This window comes from Corvus hawaiiensis, chromosome 4, assembly GCF_020740725.1.
Source record: "Corvus hawaiiensis isolate bCorHaw1 chromosome 4, bCorHaw1.pri.cur, whole genome shotgun sequence".
NCBI lineage: Eukaryota > Metazoa > Chordata > Aves > Passeriformes > Corvidae > Corvus > Corvus hawaiiensis.
Window position 1 is genome coordinate 1,358,359 of NC_063216.1, and position 19,562 is coordinate 1,377,920.

At 40.4% G+C, this 19,562-nt stretch overlaps 1 protein-coding gene across 2 annotated transcripts in view; it reads right to left on the reverse strand.

Annotated features, from left to right (window-relative positions):
• Positions 1-3,366: 3,366 nt before the first annotated feature.
• The window catches only part of DCP1B (decapping mRNA 1B), a 41,174-nt gene continuing 24,978 nt past the window's right edge, over positions 3,367-19,562 (reverse strand). For both annotated transcript variants that reach the window (XM_048301201.1, XM_048301202.1), the window contains exons 5-9: positions 18,789-18,924; positions 14,160-14,288; positions 12,574-13,413; positions 6,098-6,346; positions 3,367-4,322 (exon numbers count right to left, since the gene is read on the reverse strand). In XM_048301201.1, the coding sequence (XP_048157158.1) occupies positions 4,242-4,322; positions 6,098-6,346; positions 12,574-13,413; positions 14,160-14,288; positions 18,789-18,924 (1,435 nt within the window). In that variant the 3' untranslated portion in view covers positions 3,367-4,241. The remainder of the gene's footprint in view (positions 4,323-6,097; positions 6,347-12,573; positions 13,414-14,159; positions 14,289-18,788; positions 18,925-19,562) is intronic.

Here is a 19,562-nt window from a genome sequence, read left to right on the forward strand (position 1 = left end):
GCAGCTCCGCTCTCCTGCCTCTCTCTGCTCTCCCCTCGTCCCACCCACCCCAGCCCACGGCTGCACACCCCATCCATGCCCTGAAACAGTGCCTGGGCTGCCACCTCTGAGCCCCACCACATCAAACCCAACCTTGGCATGCTGCACTAATTCTGCTGCAAGACATTTTCCCATGCAGCCATCTTAAAATAAAGAAAAGAGGAGAAAGATGAAGGGAAAAGGCAGAAAAGACTGGTGTGGGAGCAGGGATGAGCAGCCAGAAGTGGCTTCCTCTTCAGCAGCAGAGCCAGCTCAGAGTATTTATAAAGCCACCACCTTTGTTTCCTCAGGGTCTTGCAGAACCCCATTTGCCACTGGCAGCCCGTATATGCCAAGCTCCCTGCCCCAGTGTTCCCAACTGAGCTGTGCCCGGATCTACAGCTACAGGCCAGAACAAGCTTGCTAGAGATATTCACAGGGGTTTGGAAAAGGCAAGGACTTGTAAGAGTCTCTTAAAAGTCCTTAGAATTAGCAGTGAAGTTTACTGTAGGTTGACTGAGGATTGGTTTCTTAGTGCATTATTCATCTCCAGGAGTGGAATTTTGCCTTTCTGTGGTTTCAGGGACCCCTCTGGGTAAAGCTGCCTGCTCATAACATTTTTTACGTTACAGCCTCAAATGCTTACGGAAAAATGTCTTTTAATTTTGCCTTTTCCTTGGAAGCAAAGGCTTCCAAGTTTGCTAAAATATGGAACTATGATTTTAATGTCCTAAAGGGACACTGGTATCTCCAATACCCACTGCTTTTACAGCTGAAGTTCAAAGCTCAACACGTTCTAAATAGGCTGTCAGAGGAGGCGAAGCATCCTGTCTGCTCAGCTGCATCCTGCTCCTGGAAAAATTTATTTTGCTGTGCCATTTTAATTATCCCCATTGCAGCTACAACAAGCAGTAATAGAGGAGCAACAGAGAGCTAATGAATAAAAATCAAATTAAGGAGTGGAGTTTTCTGTGAGGAAATATTTGGATATTCTGAATAATCACTGAATATCACAGATTTCCATGATAAACACTGACAGAAATGATGCTTCAGTATTTCAGTGACTTTCTACACCTTGTCTTCTCACTCTAGTTTAATAGGCGTCGAATTTTCTAAGGAAGTGGGCAGTGATTAAGTGGAACTACACTGAAAACTAATATCAACTCAAGGCTGAGAATGGGATTAATGAATAAAGCACTGCTGCAACTGCTTTTGGAATGCCTGCTAGTCCCAAATGTGTAAGATTTTAATTGTACTGGAAGAAAAAGAAAACCCACCACACAATTCAAAGTGAGCAGTATCTTAAGAAATACACAGACAATAAAAAAATATTACACATGCATACTGTGCAATCGTCTAAAGCAGAGTTAATGTGAGCCTTACATACTTTCTGATTTTCTGCTTGCTCTCTTTTTTCCATCTTCAGATTAAAAAAACCCAAAACAGGCCCAAAGAAAGGCAATTCTAACTGCTGCAGTCTTTTCTTCTCAAAAGGCCTCGTTAGCCTAAGAGCTCATAGCTCTAACAGTGTCCTCAAAAAAATCCAATCAAATAAAAGAACCCAAATGTTCACAACCACCATATTCAGAGGTGAACTACCAACCCCAGAACAGCCTCTTTGGTGTCAGGCACAGACCTGGCTGCATGGAGACACTCCCAGCTGACACAGAGCTGCTAAAAACCCACAATGCCAAAAGGCAGAGATTAAGTTTTCAGTATCACATGGGAATCCTGCAGCTTTCCACGATGCTGGAAGCCTCCAACTATATTTCTGGATGAAGCCTTTTCCTGAGACAAGTGCTACAGTTTGCAGTAGAAAGGGACACAGCTCAGTTTGACACTCCAGTATGACTCCAAGCTCAGTCTCCAGTTCCCAAATGCACCTGGTAAAGCAGATCCTGCCCTCTAAGATGGAAACCTAGACAAGAAGTTTGGCTTCATTTCTCAGCAGATTTCTCTCACTACCTTCCTGCTCATTGTCATAAAACTCAGGGTTTCTTCCTGAGCTGGTTCTATCTTCTTACCACTGCTGTTGTTGGTAAACAGGATAGAGGCTAAAACAGCACCTCCCTTCTTAAGCAACAACTTTTCTTCACTCCACAAAGGGCAAGTTTATGCCTTCTGAATAATCCACAAAATCCCTTACAGTGCAATACAGTGTGAGAAATCCAATTCTGCCAGCATTACTTGGCGTAGATGTAACCAGAGGAGAGGGCAGTGAAAAGAAACCCTGAATTAGCTCAATCCTTGTCTGCTTTCAGAGAAGCCTCAGCTTGTCAAGCATAATGCCAATACTACAGTTTTCATAAGCATCAGGAGTTAACAGATGTTGTAAAAAACATGCCTTTAATTTTTGTAAATTGCTCTGGCAAGCAATAAATAAGAATGTTTTTCTACTTGCCTTTTTGTAAATGAAATATTTCCCCTGTAACTAGAAAATCTATTACCAGGGCAGCTTGAGATGCTTAAGGATTATTTTTACCCACCAATTACAGAAGTTCTGCATGTCAAATGAGGTCTTAACTATGTGTCCCCATCATCTTTAAATTGCACTCTCAGATAATCCAACATCACAGACACCAATTATGCATGCATTTAGTTTCAAACTCTTTTGTGTAGATTGCAATTTCTTCCACACCAGTTCATTCAGAAATAATAGCAATTAACTCAGTAGAATCCCATAAATTATGAAGGCTACAGGATTAGAATTTGCTGTCTTTAAAGTCTGCTTCTCCTGATGTCTGCTCAACACATTCATTTCACTGAATCTGCAAGAATCATGCAGTAACCAAATAAAACGAGGGTATGACTTGCTGTCTAGTGGAGGGAAACTCCAGCAGTTTCCTGGGGTTATTTGCTTATGTGAATAAAGAAACTAGCTCTTGAGTCTGGATTTTTTCCTATTGATTTCTAGCCTTTCCCAAGAAATGTGACCAAATTGCCCCTGCCCTTGCATGGGGTAGGAGCAACTGTTTGACTCATTACAACTCTACCAATGGAAACCTGCAGCCAAATTTCCACTGAAGAACTTTCACAGGTGAGGCTACTGAGTTGTGCCTACATCAGTGCCCACAGGAAAGAAGACTGAATAATCATTTATGGATTACAGTTTGGGCTCTCTGCACCCACAGAAGAAATGCCTCCTCAGCAACAACGGTGTATTCCTAAACTGTAGTAAACTGGCACTTCAGCAGCAGATGCTGATAAAAATATACAGAAAAATTCCTTCAATCATTTATTCTAATTGATTTAAAACCTCACGTATCTTCTGCCAAGCATAAAAACACTTTAGAGTCATACAAACTAAATATATAGCCCATGGCACAATAAAATGAAATCAGCACATAGTAGGGATTATCCATTTTATTTCCTTTAGAAATGGATCAATGAAATCACTGTGCTCCAGGAACACACTTAAAAAAAAAAATTAATACACCAGGTAGCCTTCCCCTTAAAAAATTTTCACATTGCTTATGATTATGCAGATTGGAGCTGGAATAACAGAAACATGAATCCAGTGTCACCCCAGAGCTATGTGATAGCAAGTACATTCACAAACCCACCCCCCCCCCCCCCCCCCCCCCCCCAGTTCCTCAAACGCCTGCAGAATCCCATTTCTACAGCTAGCTAAAAATATTCTTGTCAAAATAGAAAAAGATTTTACTACAAAAATTTTGGGGGAAGTCATGACACTTCTTCTAAATTGCTTTGCAGACAACTAAGTACGATGATCAGTCTTCCCGAAACTTCCCGTTGCAAGGGCTCACGCGGAATTCCGTGTTCCTAAAAATAGTCCAACATTGCCACCATGTGGTCAGGGACGGGCGCGTTCCGGGACAGCTGCGCAGGACGGCTCGGGGAGCACCAGCGGACAAATACCTCGGCAATGAGCAACCACACTGCAAGTGAAAAAGGAAACCGGATCCTGAGAACTGAGTCCTTACGCCGGGAAACCGACTCTAAGTATGGACCAGGGTAAGAAAAATAATTTAAGATATTTTGTGAGTAATTCTTCAGCATCGTGACGCTCCCCTCGCTAAAGGCACAATCCATTTCTGCTCACCTTCTTCTCAGTACAGCATGTACTTGCCAACAAGGAAAATCGAAGTGTACGCAAAATGCCTAAGAACATTCCTTTCTTCAAACATAATCATACTTGAAAACTTCCAAATCTTCTTCCTGGAGTTCAGGAAGCCATGGAAATTGGATTAAAAGATCGTCTTTCACATGGACTTTTTCATTGCTGCCTTCCTCACACTGAAGAGGTATGCTTCATAAATAATGTTTAAGAAGTTGTCGTCATTCTGAAAAACAAAACAGGCAATTGTTAGCAGGACAGGCAGTTGGAGTAAAGAGATTAGAAGGTTATTCCATTTTATGGACCAGATACTTTTCAGCCTTACTCTTTTTTTAGAAGAGAGCAATAGCAAAGCCCTTTCCTTCACCAAAGATCTGTTTTATTTCCCATGACTGTACCTCAGTAAGGAGCAACGAGTACACAGAAAGAAGATTTTCTAAACTCACAGTGCATTTAAATTGAGTCCGGTATTGTTGCATAATAACTCAGTGATGATACTGAAATTACAAGCCTGGAATTTCTCTTCTTTGCCCCCTTTATCTAGGGGATTCCTTAGGTTGTGTCCTCCATCAGGTCAGTGATAATTCCAAGCATGTCTGATGGAATAATGAAACACTCTGGATTTTAATCCTAAACTAAAATCCTACCTGGGCAAATCCTTGCATCTTGTTTAGCTCTTGTAGGCCTAATGCTCCTAAGGGATGCTGCTCCTTTTGCTCTGATGCTTAACTTTTTCCTTCTGAAGAACGTTTTGCAAGAATGAGTCAGCCCACATTAAGAAAGAATGTTATAAGTAGCTCACATAAACATATGAGGATAATTACAATCAAGATAATATTTAAGGAAAATTAGGCACATTTGAGATTGTAGTTTTATATAATGGAAAATAACAGTTAACAAATCAGCAGTGAATAATTTCCAGGTAACTCAGTCAATCCTAGCTACCACCAAGAATAGCAGGGTTAAATATGTATTTTACAAGTACAAAGTTACCAATCTTCCTTGACTAGTTTCCTCTTCATGTATGGTTTTAATGGTATCCACACATTCAAATTACGTAGAGACAAGACAATGGGATATTTTTTTTTTTAATCCCAAAATAAAAATACAGGGAAAAATGAGAAAGCCCTCTAGCTTGTCAGAGATACTATTTCTTTTCTGAATTTATAACTTAAATAATGTTTTAAGTAAGTTACAATAATGACTTTTAATTTTATTCCAAAGCCATACAGGCACATGGTTTGGACCTACAAACTGGATGTGTTTCTCTGCTCCTTGTGTTCTGCAGCCAGGTCTTTAGTTATGTAATGTCTCCTCAACTTCTACTCTTCAGCTGTTACTCACATGGCAAGTTAAGGAAAAAATATTCATAATTATGCATCATGCCAGAGTGGTAAACAATCATCTCATACATAACTGTTGTTATGCTTTGTCACATGCATTGTTAATGCTTTGTCACAATGAAACCTGAACTACTGCAGCAAAAGGAATTTTATTCAATGTCATTCTCTAGTTCAAATGCTAAACTGAATTAATATATTTATTCATGTTATCTAACTCATATTTTTAAAGTTGCTCACATTCATCCTGCAATTTTAATTTCCCATCTGAATTCCTCTTAGTGCTTACACACATCTCTGAAATTTTTGGCAGCTAGGATAATCACCCATTATTTATCCTTAGCTAAAAATATAAGAGATGTCTCTCTGGCTCATAGGCTGACCTTACAAAGCTTTCAGTCATCTTTGTTCTTTTCCACCAAATTTATTATCTTTCCTGAACCCCAAATCAGATGCATTAATCAAAATGTAGTTAAGCCAGCAGTGTGCAAGGAGAGCCTATTGCATCCCCAGCCTATGCCATGGTGCCCTGTTACCATGCAGCCACAAGCAGCACAATTCATTCATTTTGCCTTTAGACAGATACAGCCAATTACAGGGTGCTCGTACCAAAACGGGCAGCAGGATGTTAAGCAAAGTGGGAGAATTCTTGGCACTTTACCTGGATGAGGTGTAGCAGTGTTTCCTGCAGCTGCATCTTGGTCATGGAGGTGCTGCTGCCCACGGCTGGCTCTGGGGTTGGCAGGGGCAGGAGCAGACTGGCCGAGCTGGCGGCGGGCTCGGGGTTTGCTGCTGCCAAACGGCCGCTCTCAGGGGCTTTTGGAGGAGCAGGCGTGGCCTGGGTGAACACCATTGGGGACATCAGCAGCGTGGGAGTCACCGTGGCAGGAATGCGCTGAGGTGAGATGACCTGTCGGGATAAAAGCACGGCATCAGTGAAAGCTGTCGCTCCATTCTGCGGGAGCCAAGGCACAGAGATTGGCAGCCGACACAGAGACTGCTGGAGGTCAATACTGTGATCTGAAACTCCAGCTCAGCACCACCTCTATGATCTATTTCCAGATCAAAAGGCCTTCCATCCAATTTGAGATTGCAGCCATAGGCAAATGATCTTAGGACAAGAGGATTTTATTACAGAAATCAGACTACTATGAAATATCAGCACTTAGAGAATGCAGCTGTAAAGTCTTCTACACAGGGACAGTAAGTCAGAAAGTTCAATCTTTGAGAACATGAGACATGTAAATATCACTGTTAGACTAACCCCTGTACCTAAAACTAGAAAGTATTTTCCAATTTATAAACTTTATAAACATCTATATATGTGTGTATTTTACCTTCTCATTTTACTTAAGGAGAGAGGAGACAAAAACAGAGGTTCAGTGATTTAGCTAAAGGTCCATAGTGAGCTCATGGCACTGTCAGAAACAGAACAGACTCACAACCAACACACTGTTGACAAAATCAAAATGGCCCTCAAAGAGAACCTTGATGCTGCCAGCAGTTCTGCAAGTTCCCTCAGCATCCTAGCCACACCAACCTGCATATTTGCCAAATAACTTTCACTTTCAAATCTTGCAGTGCATCTTGGAACTGTAAAACATGCAGGATTAGCAAATACGATCAGATATAATATTAGCAAATACTCTCAGATGTAATATACAACATAACAGAAAGTTAATTCACTTGCAGACATCAGATCTCTCCAGGTAATTCCAGTAATAAATCTTAATCCTAATCAGCCATTTTCTTGCTATTCAGGTATCCAGTCTTTTTAAAGAACGTACAAAGGAATTGATACAAGCTCACCAAAGTTCCTCCCTTTTAGACTGGAGCATGATTTATTGCTACCATATTAAGGTGAAAGGCTACTGAATCACTTCACTCTGTCCTGGATTACATTTCAATTTTGAAGAAAAATTAAGCTTAAGAAAATAGGACTGAGGTTGATCTCCTAGGTATGCAAAACCACACAGATTAGCATTAAAGAAGAGTCACATTTTTGTAGCTTGTCTTTCTCCTACCCAAGACATTTCTGAACAATGTTCGTGAGACCATGATACAAAGAGAAATAGAAAGAAACAAAGAGGACTGAGATGTCATGCTGTTTTATGGAAAATTTAAGGAAGCAGAAAGACTAGGGCTCAGGAAAGAAAGCACCAAATATACACCTAATGCAAAAATCTCCTTTTTTTTCCCCCCCACAATATTTACCCCGTTAGGTAAATACTGTGTCTGTTTCTCAAACACAGAGTACTACAAAACTCTTCACTACAGCTTTCTTCCAACCCCACAGCATGTAATCAAACCAGCAATCACCACGTCTGTGTTCCAAGCCTCTGACTAAGCAGAGGTATTACTAACTCACTGCAGGTTTGCACACCTATGCTTAGGAAACAACATTTATTTTAGAAGAAAACCAGTGTGAGTCCTAAGTGACACGCCTCTGTGGAGTGAGACCTTCAGACTCTGCACAGATCTGCTCCTGCCTGTGGAACACCAACTACCCCCAGACACTTACCCAAGACTTCTGCTCTACTCATCCATGCTGCTGGAGCGACTTCTCTTTAATTTACCTCCAGTGAAATTGGCAGGGTTTGCTTAAACAAGATGATTCTTCCTAATGTGATTTCAAGAATGCATATACAAACTGCTCTGCAGGGGCAGAAACCTCCTGCAAAGGGAAGGCTGGGAGCAGCTGGAGGAGATAAAGTGTCCCACTAACGCAGCTGAATCTACTGCAGACTCTGTCAGACCCAGATAACACAGCCCTCGAAACCAGCAGACATTTTTCTCATTTGCCCAAGGCAAATAAACTAAACCTGAGACAAACTGTGCTCTTAATAACACACAGCTCCTCCTGACAAGCACATGTTGTGGTTTAAAAGACATATGAAGAATGATTTGTCTTCTCTGGACAGAAAGGTCTGTTTGGTAGGACACGCCAAGCATATGGAAACTATATGGAATGAGCAATGTTGCCATCTACTGGTGACACAGCCAACAGCTACAGGGGACTGCACAACTTCAGATACTCTCTCAGAAGAAGAATAGACAGTGTAAGTACCTTTTTTCAGGGCATAGCGTTTGTGTCTGTACTCAACATTAAAATGTATCTTTTGCTAGCAGCTCAAGCTCAAAGCTTCTTCCATTTAACAAACCTTTACATAAAAAACATGGATTGTTTGGGGTTTGTTTTAAACAGAAAGGAGACCTTCCATTTGAGATTCAGCTCAGATCACCTTGAGTCACTGGGACAACTGACGCCCACCAGAAAACAGGATGCTGATCTTGGCATTACCAGTGCAGTTCCTGTAAGACCATGCTTTTGCAGAAGGCACTGTAAATGCTCTGTAGGGACACTAACAGCCTTTGGACCAATCTTCTAGCTTTGAGTAACTTCTCACAAGTCATAACAGCCCTTCCAAAATCCTGTTGATCGACTCCTTACCCACAGAACCTGAGCTGTTGTTCATCCATTACCTCCGGCTCTGTCAGGTCAACGCTCAACCTCTGAGTCACTAATAACAGAGTAGGAGTCTGCTGTCAGCTGTGCGGCAATGAAGGAAGAACAATGAAAAATGTGCACAACAACTGCTGCTGTATCTAGCATTCCTTCCTTGAAGCCCAAATGCTCACTAAGATAGCAGCTTGGTGCTCTGTGGGGCTGTTGGCAGCTGGATGACACCACAGCTGGCAACTTCCCAGAACACCATGAACCAAGGAGTGCACTGCAATGCAAACTGGCACCTTCTGTTGCCTCCTGTGTGAACAGAATCCCAGGTGGGTCGAGTGCTCCTCTGGAACATCAGTACCCAGTGGGTGCCATGGGCCCTGAACAGTTTTCAGTGGCATTACTTGAAACTGAGAACATTTAATCTAAGAATGGTTGAGGAACTTCAAAGGCAGTTAATTAAAGCCGGCTACAATGCTAACATTGCTTTGTCTTTCAAGTTTAATTTAGAATATTTTAATTGATGTTTAGCTCCAGAAGCTGAAATTACTTTTGGAAACAAGTTTAATGCAGCTATTTGCATTATACAGTTGCATGCTGAAACTGCAGTCAGGACAAGAGAGAAGCAGTACTGTGATGCTCACACCACATACACTGGGTTTCATGTACATACTCAGAAGATGTAACATTATGCACAAAATACATTCTTGATGGAAAAATGCTCCAAGAAATGTGAAAAATGAGATGCAAGATATGTGGCCTTCTGAAGAAAAGATGAATTTGTGTCTGGGTTATTGCAAGCACTCTTAAAACCATAATTCTGATTAACATAAACACTTAAGCATGCATGCAACTATAATCAGGATAACACATGCCTAACACTAAACATATCCCTGAAAGCCCACTGTAGATTAATGCTTTTTTATTGTATCTTAAGCACACGTTACTCACTGTCTGCATAAGGAATATTTCACAAAATAGGGCTGGCACCAGACCAGACTGAATGCTTCCAAGCATTATTCTTCAGCTTTTGCTTTTTCCCTTCTTCTCTCTCTTTTTTTTTCCGCCATTTTTTTGGTAACTGGTCTCTTCCTTTCCATGTGGGAGATCACAGTTCTTATACCATATGGAGATGCAGCAGAAGCCAATTTAAACTTGGACTTGTAATGTGTCAGTTGTGGAAAGGACTATTGCTTACATTTTCTTAGTGCTGCTGATGGATTTAGGGTGTTCCTTTAATATGATTTTTCCAACGACAGACACTGTTCAGATATTTCTCTATTCCTGTCAGACTTTTGCTTTTTCTGTATGCTGAAGCACAGTAGAAGAGGCAATACCAAAAGACAAATAATTACAGAGAACAAACCTTTTGCTGCACTTGTTGTCAGAATCTGCTTTGATCAATTTTGCATGAGCATGTGCAGATATATTTGTGCCAATTCAATTTCACTCAAATATCTACTCTGCAGGCATGGAAGCACTTGAAGCCTCTGGTCTACTGCAAGGATAATATTATAAAAACATGAATGCTGGTTTTAAAAGTTTTTATCTGCCAGGGTTTTTTTCGAAAGTAGGGAAGTTTCGTGCAGCTAATTAATGGCTTCCAGAGGAACAGAGTCCTTCCCTCATTTTTAACCTCCCTGCTTTTATTTTGTGGCAATCTGCTGCACGTGCAAGAGGCTGTTCCTCCCAGACAGGAGGTTTAGGTGTCCTAAACAATAATTAGTGACACTTTCCTTACCATTTTTGGTCTATGCATGAAATCTCCAAAGCAGCACTAAATGTGTGCATCAATACCATGTCACTAGCAGCTGTGGCAGCCTGTGAAGCCACTCCTAGACAGCCTCAGTCTCCTCTGTCGGCTCACAGCCGTGCAAACAGAGACTGAGAACCTCAGTTGCTTCTGCTTTTTTTAAGGCAAACTTGCAGCAATAATCACAGTGAATGAGCCTTGTTCCAGAGAAGACTTTTCTCACAAGCTGGTGTTCTCTCTGTACTCAAGCAGTCAAACTGTTGCAATTGCACTAGGCCAGACCTCAGGAACTGCCTTTCCATACTGCAACTAATGCTGGCACAACTGTCTTTTTCATATATACAACATTAAAGTCATTGGCCATAGCAGCATCTATAGGGATTTTTTATCTGAAAAATATATCAGCATATTTCCTTATTTTTTATTCATGTACACTGACTTACAATGTATAGCTTGGACTTGCCTCATTTCACTTTTACCTTCAAAGTAGGAATGCCTTCATTGTGTCCTCATGCTATCAGTACAAGTATCAGTGAATCACACAATTTCTTATATTTAACGCAGGCAAGTTCCATACCCAGTGAAAACAAATACATTTTTTTGACTCTGGATCCTCCTTTTATTCTTTAGCTCTCCACTGGAAAGTCAGCGTTACCATCTGTAAGCAACTGATCCTGAATAATTTCAATGACTAATCCCCAAAAAACTCTTTTACACAGATTCAAATCCTACTGCATTAATTCAAAGAACAAAAATTATGATGGCTATTTGCTGTATCAGATTCATATTCCTCCTGCCTCTCTCATGGAATTAGAAAACTTGACCTGTCACAGACCTGGTGACAGATGTAGCTCTTATATTATTAAATGACTGATTCAGCCTCTCCATGTATAAGATAACTTTCTAGCACATTGAAATATTCGGTAGTCTTTCATTCAGGTTTTGATAGAAATAGAGAAACAGAATAAAACAGAAATAGAAAAATGGAATAGTTGCAACAGAAAAGCAGCTTCTGAACTTTACACTGGAAAGGGGAATGCTTGGGATCAGTAACTTCCAGATTCCAATACAAGTCAGACTCCAGTACAACCCAGCCTATCCACAATAAAGGAAGCTGAAAGGAGCTTAGCTGCATCCCCAAACAGGACACGTAAAGACACTCTAGTGTAGAAAATCCTACAGAAAATGAAGTTGTTAGACAGTAATTGTTTTGGGTGGGATATTTTGTACTTGCACATCTTGCTTTTCCGAAGAACATTAAAATGTATTCAGGAGAGAGATACAGGCTCTTAGCACCTCCTGAATTTTTTAAGACACCAATCTGATGTCTAGCATCAAAATAAACAGAATTTTTTAATGTCATTCAGGCACAAGACCTTTTTTCAGAATAATGCACAGCACATTAAGAAAACCAGCTAATGAATATCTAGAAGTAGCAGGTGAGGTACAAGATAACTAACTGATCAATATACAAATACTTCAAAAAGCTGCTGTTAGAAGACAAGAGACCTTTTAAGTATCTTTAGCAACTGGCATACAAAAGAATGCATATCTACACAGAGAAAGCTATGACTAATTTTGCAGAAAAAAATTATTAAACTCAAAATATTACACTCAGTAGCCAGCAATTACACATAACAGCCCAAGTAAGGCAAGTGAAAACTAGGTGATTTTTCAAAAGGCCTCTGGAAAAACCCAACACTGAAGTATACCTGGTCATCATTGATGGGCAAGAGATGTGGCCTTCAGGATTTACAATATCGCACCTTGGTAAATCAGAACTTACTCGATGTTGGGAAAGCATCACCTGCAAAACGAATGATGTGCAACATGCAGCAAGACAGTGAAGCCAAGACTAACCTAACAAAACATCAAGTTTAAAAGCTTGCTAGATTTGTATCTCTTTATGCTGAAGAAGTTCCTCATTTACCTGCAAGAGAGAGCTCTGTTTTTCCGTGCCCGGAGCCTTTTCTATCCAGGAATCCAGTGGTTTCAGGGCATTGGTGTTCTGGGCAACAACAGGGAACTTAGCTGCCAACGTTGGTCTGCTGGATACATGGAGCTGCTGTTCTTGTTGCACAATCTGGAGCTTTTTCAATAATTCTTGAGGTGAAATCACCCCAGAGTTGGCTGCTTGATTGCCAGAGAGAGGAAGTGGCTGCCTGGGAAGTTTGGACTGTTCTTTACCAAGTGTCTGAGCCTCTAAAGTCTGGCCTGGTAGGGACCCATTGAAATACACCAGAGGGGGCTGGCTCATGTTATTTACTGGTGCTGCTGGTGCTCCAACAGGAGCAGGAGTCCTGCTGAACACGGGAGCTGTCGAGTTCCCAGGTCCTGTGGCACCGGGGTCCATTTTGGTCACCGACCCTGGCTGACTTTGCAGTTTCTGCAGTAAGCTCTGAGTGCCAGCAGTGTCCTGAACCACGTGAGACGCTGCAATCCCGTGGGAAGTCACAGGTTGGAAGAGCCCTGTGAAAGTCTCCCCCACAGGGGGGATATTGCCATTTTCACAGAGGCGGCTCTCGGGGAACTCGGCGAGGGGATGAAGGTCTGTGCCACGCACCATGAGCTTCTGGATGGCAGGGCAGAGCTGCTTCTCTGCACAGGGCGAGTGCCTGCTGGGCTCCTCGTAGGACAGCGAGCGAACCACACCCTGCCTGACGGGGAGGTTCTCCTGATGCTGCTTATTAAGGGCTTCTGAGACATCCGGCTTGTCCTGCTTGCCGAACAGCGCTGTCAAAGACAAGTGCTGGGGCTCAGGATCCGCATTCTGTGGGGGGACAAAGGAAAAGAGTAAACATAGTTCCCTCATGCATAAGTTACATTAAGTGGCGACAATATTTAGCCAGCAGTATTCAATGAAAAGCTGAGAAAACTGTTATGCTCTTTTTTCCCCAAGAGGATTTTTAATAGTTTTGTCACATAGGAAGGGCAAGGAGACTGCTGTCAAGCTGCTAATGTGGGAGAAAATCAGCGAATCTGAGATATAGCAGTGGCTTTGCTTTAAATAACATGAAAGAGCATCTTCTCATACAGCCATCAGTACAATATTAGTAAGAGACAGAAATCTGCCTGGGTATGAAGTAGAGCCACTTCTTGTGCATCTGCTGGTCACAGCTGAATTCAGCTTTTAGGATTTTGCAGTGTGATGTGGCTTGAAGATACACCAAGAGACTTTTCTTTATTTAGATCAAATGATTTCCCCTGAAAAAAACCCAAACAAAAACCCACAAAAGGTGTGGTCCAGCAATGGAACAGATCAGCTTGTGATCAAAACAGAAATTTGAAAGAGCAGTATTTCTTTGTTGCATCAGGATAGTATGCCTGCAGTTTACGTGTTTCCACATCATACAGTGGGGGTTGGGGAGCTTTTACAACACAGATTAGTTGTGCTTTAAAATCATGCCGTACAGTGGTTCCATCTCAAATCCCTGCAGTGACCTTCCAACTCAAATCAATGCTCCTGTTGCTCAGGGACAGCAGCAGCAGTCAGGAACCACCACACACACGCTTTACCTTGCTCTGCTGGGAGATTCGCTGATGCTGATTCTCACTCGGCTTCACTGGAATCGGTTTGATCAGGTTGGGGTTGCTATAGATTGCAGAGGAACTGGTTATTTGTTTTGGCTCTGAGCAGGTCTTACACTGCAACAGGAAAAAAGGATTGCTTAGTATGTGTGACAGTATCTTTTCCCCCAGTTCCCAACCACAGGAAAATGCAGACATAACCGGGTATTCAATAACCAAAAACACTAATTGCAGCACTGACGGTGAAGTGTTATGCTATTAGAAGAACTGTAGCAACTGCAACCTAATTTTCTAAAACCATAAGACATATGTAAAACTGAGCACTTGATTCCAAGATTTCCCTAGTATGAGGCTTCCCTCTAATTTAAATCTCACTACTCCTTTTGGCCTTCTGCTTTTCCTGCACTTAAAAAACATAAAATACTTTTTTAAAGCACCTTCGAAACCAAGCAACAGACAGGCTTTTCCTGCATCAACAGGCAGCTAGAAGTAGTTTAGGTCCATGAAGGATTAATGTGCCCATAAAAATCATTTGAAATGCTTTTGTCAAAAAGTAGAATTATAACTCAAACTCTTTTGCATTAATCTTCAAATGGTGGGAACTTGCAGGATGCATATACATGCACAGAAAAGTAATTAAAGATTTAATCAATTTGTAGAATCAGTAGGCTTTCTTATGAAATAATAAATAAATAAATGACCATCATTAACAATATTTATAAAAAAGATGGTCAGAGACAGAAAACTAAAAGTGATCAGGGACAAAAAATGTCATATGGAGAGAAAAGGGCATGATTTAATTCAGAAAAACCCCCACATAAAATGCTGCATGAAACAGAAATAGTAAATGGAAAAGGAAAATGTGAATAAGATGCTATATATAAGGATATAGTCAATGAAACTAAAAAAGCATTGGGTATACATGGAATACTACTGCCAGCAGAAAAGAAGACAGTATATTTGAAGTCATTGTCACTTGATCCAATTGAAACCAAGAAACTGGAAAGATTTTTAAAAGAATTATCTAACAAGAAGTTAATTCTATCCAACAATAATATTCATAGTTCATTATCTGAATTTGATGGGCTCAAAATTTTATGCCACAGGACAAGTGGTTGGGGAAGGACGACCAATTTTGGTTTCTCCTTCACTCCAAAAGTCCAGTCTTGTGCTTTCCTGGGGCCAGAATTCCAGAGTGGGCAGACTGCTCTGTGGACACACGGCAGAGCCACTGCTTTGTGACCCTGAAAATATCAGTGTCCTTTCCAGAACTTTCTGAGACAAACTCCTCAGAATGCAAATGTGCCAGGTGAGAAAACAACCCCCACCCTCAAGTACACAAAACTGATCACTTCACCCATTTCTGACTCCTGCTGCAACAATAAACAGAGACATGCTGGTTCCAGGGCTGCCCACTAAAGCAGAATTTGAGTTCTCGTGGGGACTTCAGGGGCTCTAATATGATCTGGATCCTTTCAGTTGTTTTTCAGATTGGACAGATTCTACATGGACCAAAACTGCACTTCAGTAAGATTAAATAGCTTTCTTTTTCCTCCCAAACAGTTCTCTTTCTAATGATGCCGCCTTTTCTTCAACATATATTCTTCTCATTGCTATTTTTCAATATAACTTTCTGGGCAAAAAGCATATAACCTTTTTCTTTAACACGATGGATAACATCCTCTTGAATATTTCACAGTGAGTTCTGCAGAAATTTAAATAATACCCTTATTTCCTCAGGATATTTTAATAGGCTGAATTCTTCAGAAACATTAAGTACCTCAGATTCCACTGTCATTCCCTGCATGATCACAGAACTAAGAACATAAAAATGAGGTGAGAAGCAGTAGTGTTTAACAGAGTTATCACTATATGAGCATTTTTTAGACCAAATTCCTCAGCAAAATGAGCATCAGTACACACAAGGGCCTACAGAGAATGACATTGACCTGACTTGGTATCATTGCTGTGTTTTGATAACAAGGCTAGTAGGCGGCTATCAAACACAGAAGCACATGGAAGAGAAAAGAAGCCTGTGAGGATTTCAGAAGTCTCTGTAACTATTGGAGCACAGAATATAAAGCCATCTTGGCAGATGGGGAGCATGGCCTTGCTGATGAGTAAGTTGGGAGCACTAGCATGACATTTTAAGCAGCTGTCAGGTAGACAGGTAAAGAAGATATCAGATGTTATTATCAACAAACAGCATGAAAGAAATGTCACCGTGCTCTTTAGTGATAGAATCAGAGTCCTCACCAGCTACATTTGGCAATTACTACATCTTGCTTCACAGGTCTGTCCTTAACTCAGGTGTCCTATTCAAAGTTCTGCTGCTACAAAAGATGCCTAAGTAATCAAAAAGGTTCTAAGATCAAGTCAAAGAAAGGCTCAGCAACACTGGAACAAAACCAGAGACACATGGTGAATATGGATCAAGAAGAGCAAGAAAATCACTGAGGGGGTTTTGGCAAGTTTGGTATAGTCAGAGATATTTGAGGCAAACAACTCTCTGCGTTGTGAGAGTCACAGTCTACCTGTACAATATGAAGCTGAAAATGCTGAATGCTGGGAGAAGAACTGTGCAGCACCAAGCTAAACCCAGAGCTTGTCCTACAGTACAAGACAAGGCACAATGGTTAAGAATAAACCCATTTTGTCATGCTTTGTTCTGTACCCTTGCAGCTCTTCAGCAGTTTTTCTCCCTGGCTGTCACTGAGGCCAGCTTTTTCTTACCAGAGATCAAGAGAAGGCAACTGTATAAGAAGTACATTTTAAAAAAAAACCTCAGTGGTTTAGCATCTTAGAGCTCCATTAATTAAAAAAGGAAGGGGAAAGCTGTGTATTTTATTTTGCATGTGACCTCTAAATGTATAAGATAATCTGGGAACAAGATATACTCTTCAAAAATTAGTTACACTCTTAAAAATTGAGCAAAAACTTCCTTAGAAGTTTGGAAAATTGATGTCCTTATTCTACAGCTTCCAACACTTTAAAACACTCTTCACTGAATAAACACAGAATTCAAAGAAGAGAACAACATATTTCATAACTAATTTCAGCACATCAGATTGTAAGTAATAAAACACACACTGACAAGAAAGTAGATGTCATAAACCAGTCAAAAAGCACGATTGCTCTGAAACATATTGACATTAAATAGAAAAATGGTTGTCACTGCCTTTATTTATCACACTCTTGAAATTTATATTACTAGCAATACAAGAAATCACACATATCCTGTTCTTAAGAGGTCAGGCATTCCTAGCACTCATGTCCCAGATGAGGAGGAAGCTTTCATGTTATTTTTTTATTTCCTTGGCAATGCCTTAAATGCAGAAAGATTGAAGATAAAGTAAGAAGCAAATTTGCAAAAGATTCTAAAGGGAAAAGTGTCCTAAAAGCTATTATTTAAACAACAGAATTTTCCTCTCCTTTGTCTTGGTTTCTGTGTGCTCATGTAGAAATGGAAGGTAACATCTTTTAGATTTATCACCCTCTTTTCACAGAATCTGAAGATAGCCTGATATTTTTTCCAGTTTTCCATTTGCAGTATTTTTAAGGTTATCTAATGAAAACCTCTTAAACATTTCAGAGCATCTCAAATCCTATTCTCTGATGCCAAGATTAGATACTGATTCAGTATTAAAATATGGGAAAGATACCAGGTTTTGGAAGTGTTTGTCCACTATAATAAATTACATCTCTACTACAGAAAATACAAAGGCCCCAAGCTTCAACAGAAGCTATACACAATAAAAAGGGCTGCATTTCACCCTAGCTCAAATAGTGTGCTATCATCTTCCTGAGGATTTTATTAGCAGCTACATTTCAGAAAAAATAAACACAAGAAATGCAAGGAGAGAAAAAGCTAAGATATATGTATATTTCCAGACTCTTATGGAACACTTAGGAGCTCTATTATCGCATGACAGCACATAAGCAATACAGGAAACAGCAGCAGGAACCTGCAGGCTCTGTAACAATTTGCAGCTTATATATGGATAGTTAAAATTATTAGATTTTTATTCCCCAAAGTAAAACGTTTTTGATTGCTCAATAATAGAGAACATTATTAGTCCATTAGTTACTTCTTTATTTAGAAGCCTCAGAAGACCAAAGCAGCACACGGGCTGAAATCATACTACATTTCAACCTTTTTATTTCCTTCCATTAGTGTCTGAAAGTAGCTAACAACCACAATTAAAAGCACTAACTTCACTGTCAAAAGTCTCCTGAACCAAGTCCTTTGTACAAACCACAGAAACTATTACCAGGTAAATACCTCACCCAGAAAGAAGGCACAACTTCCAGGTGCTACTCAATAGGCACAGGAGCTCTAAGGGTCAGAATGAAAGGCAATTTATACTTGCTCTTAGCCTCTACCATTCAACAAACAATCATACGCACATTCTCCTTCCAGAACTTTTTATTGACAGCATTAATTTCTTTTGAATTTTTAGCAACTTCTGTCAAAACTTTTTTACCAGCCACTTCCACGCAAAATGGGAGAGCACACTGCCCCAAATCACTTTCACTTTGAGCAGAACTATTCAAAACCCACAAAAACCAGAATCAAACCTTTTATGTTTCATAATGTAAAGTGGGAGCATGTCTCACCTTGGTATACTCATCTTTGGCCTTGGTAAGCATCCGTAAGATATCCACTTCTTTGTTATTAGCAGAATTCATGATCATGGGGGACGCCCCTGCTCCTGTGCCCTGCTGTGCTTTGAACTGCTCCTGCTGAGTTAGGCTGAAAGGTGGGGCAAATACGAGACAAAAAGTACAGATAAAATAGAAATATTTAACCACAATTACTATACAATACTTAATGGAAACTCAAATATTTGTCTTCCCTCATCTACATGAAAACACGCATCAAAAAAATCGCTATTGAAAGATCTCTGTAAAATCACAATTTGACATGAGATTAATTTTCTCCAATCTTGAATACACTAGACCATAGAATAAAATTTCCATAACTGAGTCACAATTTCTATACCCAGAAGGAGCAGGGAATTTATAGTGTTATTCAGTTCTGCTGGTGGTGGAGGATGGCAAACACACACAAATCGGGCATTAACTACTAGCAAATGACCAATTTCCTGCCCCAGCTGTTTTATTATTATTGTAGAATGCTGAGAATTAAAACACACAGCCAATTGGCTGAGCAACAGGGTATTTTTTATCTATATGAAATACTGCTATTATAAACCACTACACGTGGTTTACATTTGCATGAATCCTCTGAAAACTAGGTTTTATTGTAGTAAATTACCAGTTTGAGAGTACCTAATCACCACCAACTGAAACTTGAGCTAGTTAACTAAAATGAGCTGTCAAAAACCTGGGTTTCCTAGGGTTCATTGTTTATTTCTGTAAATTCATCCC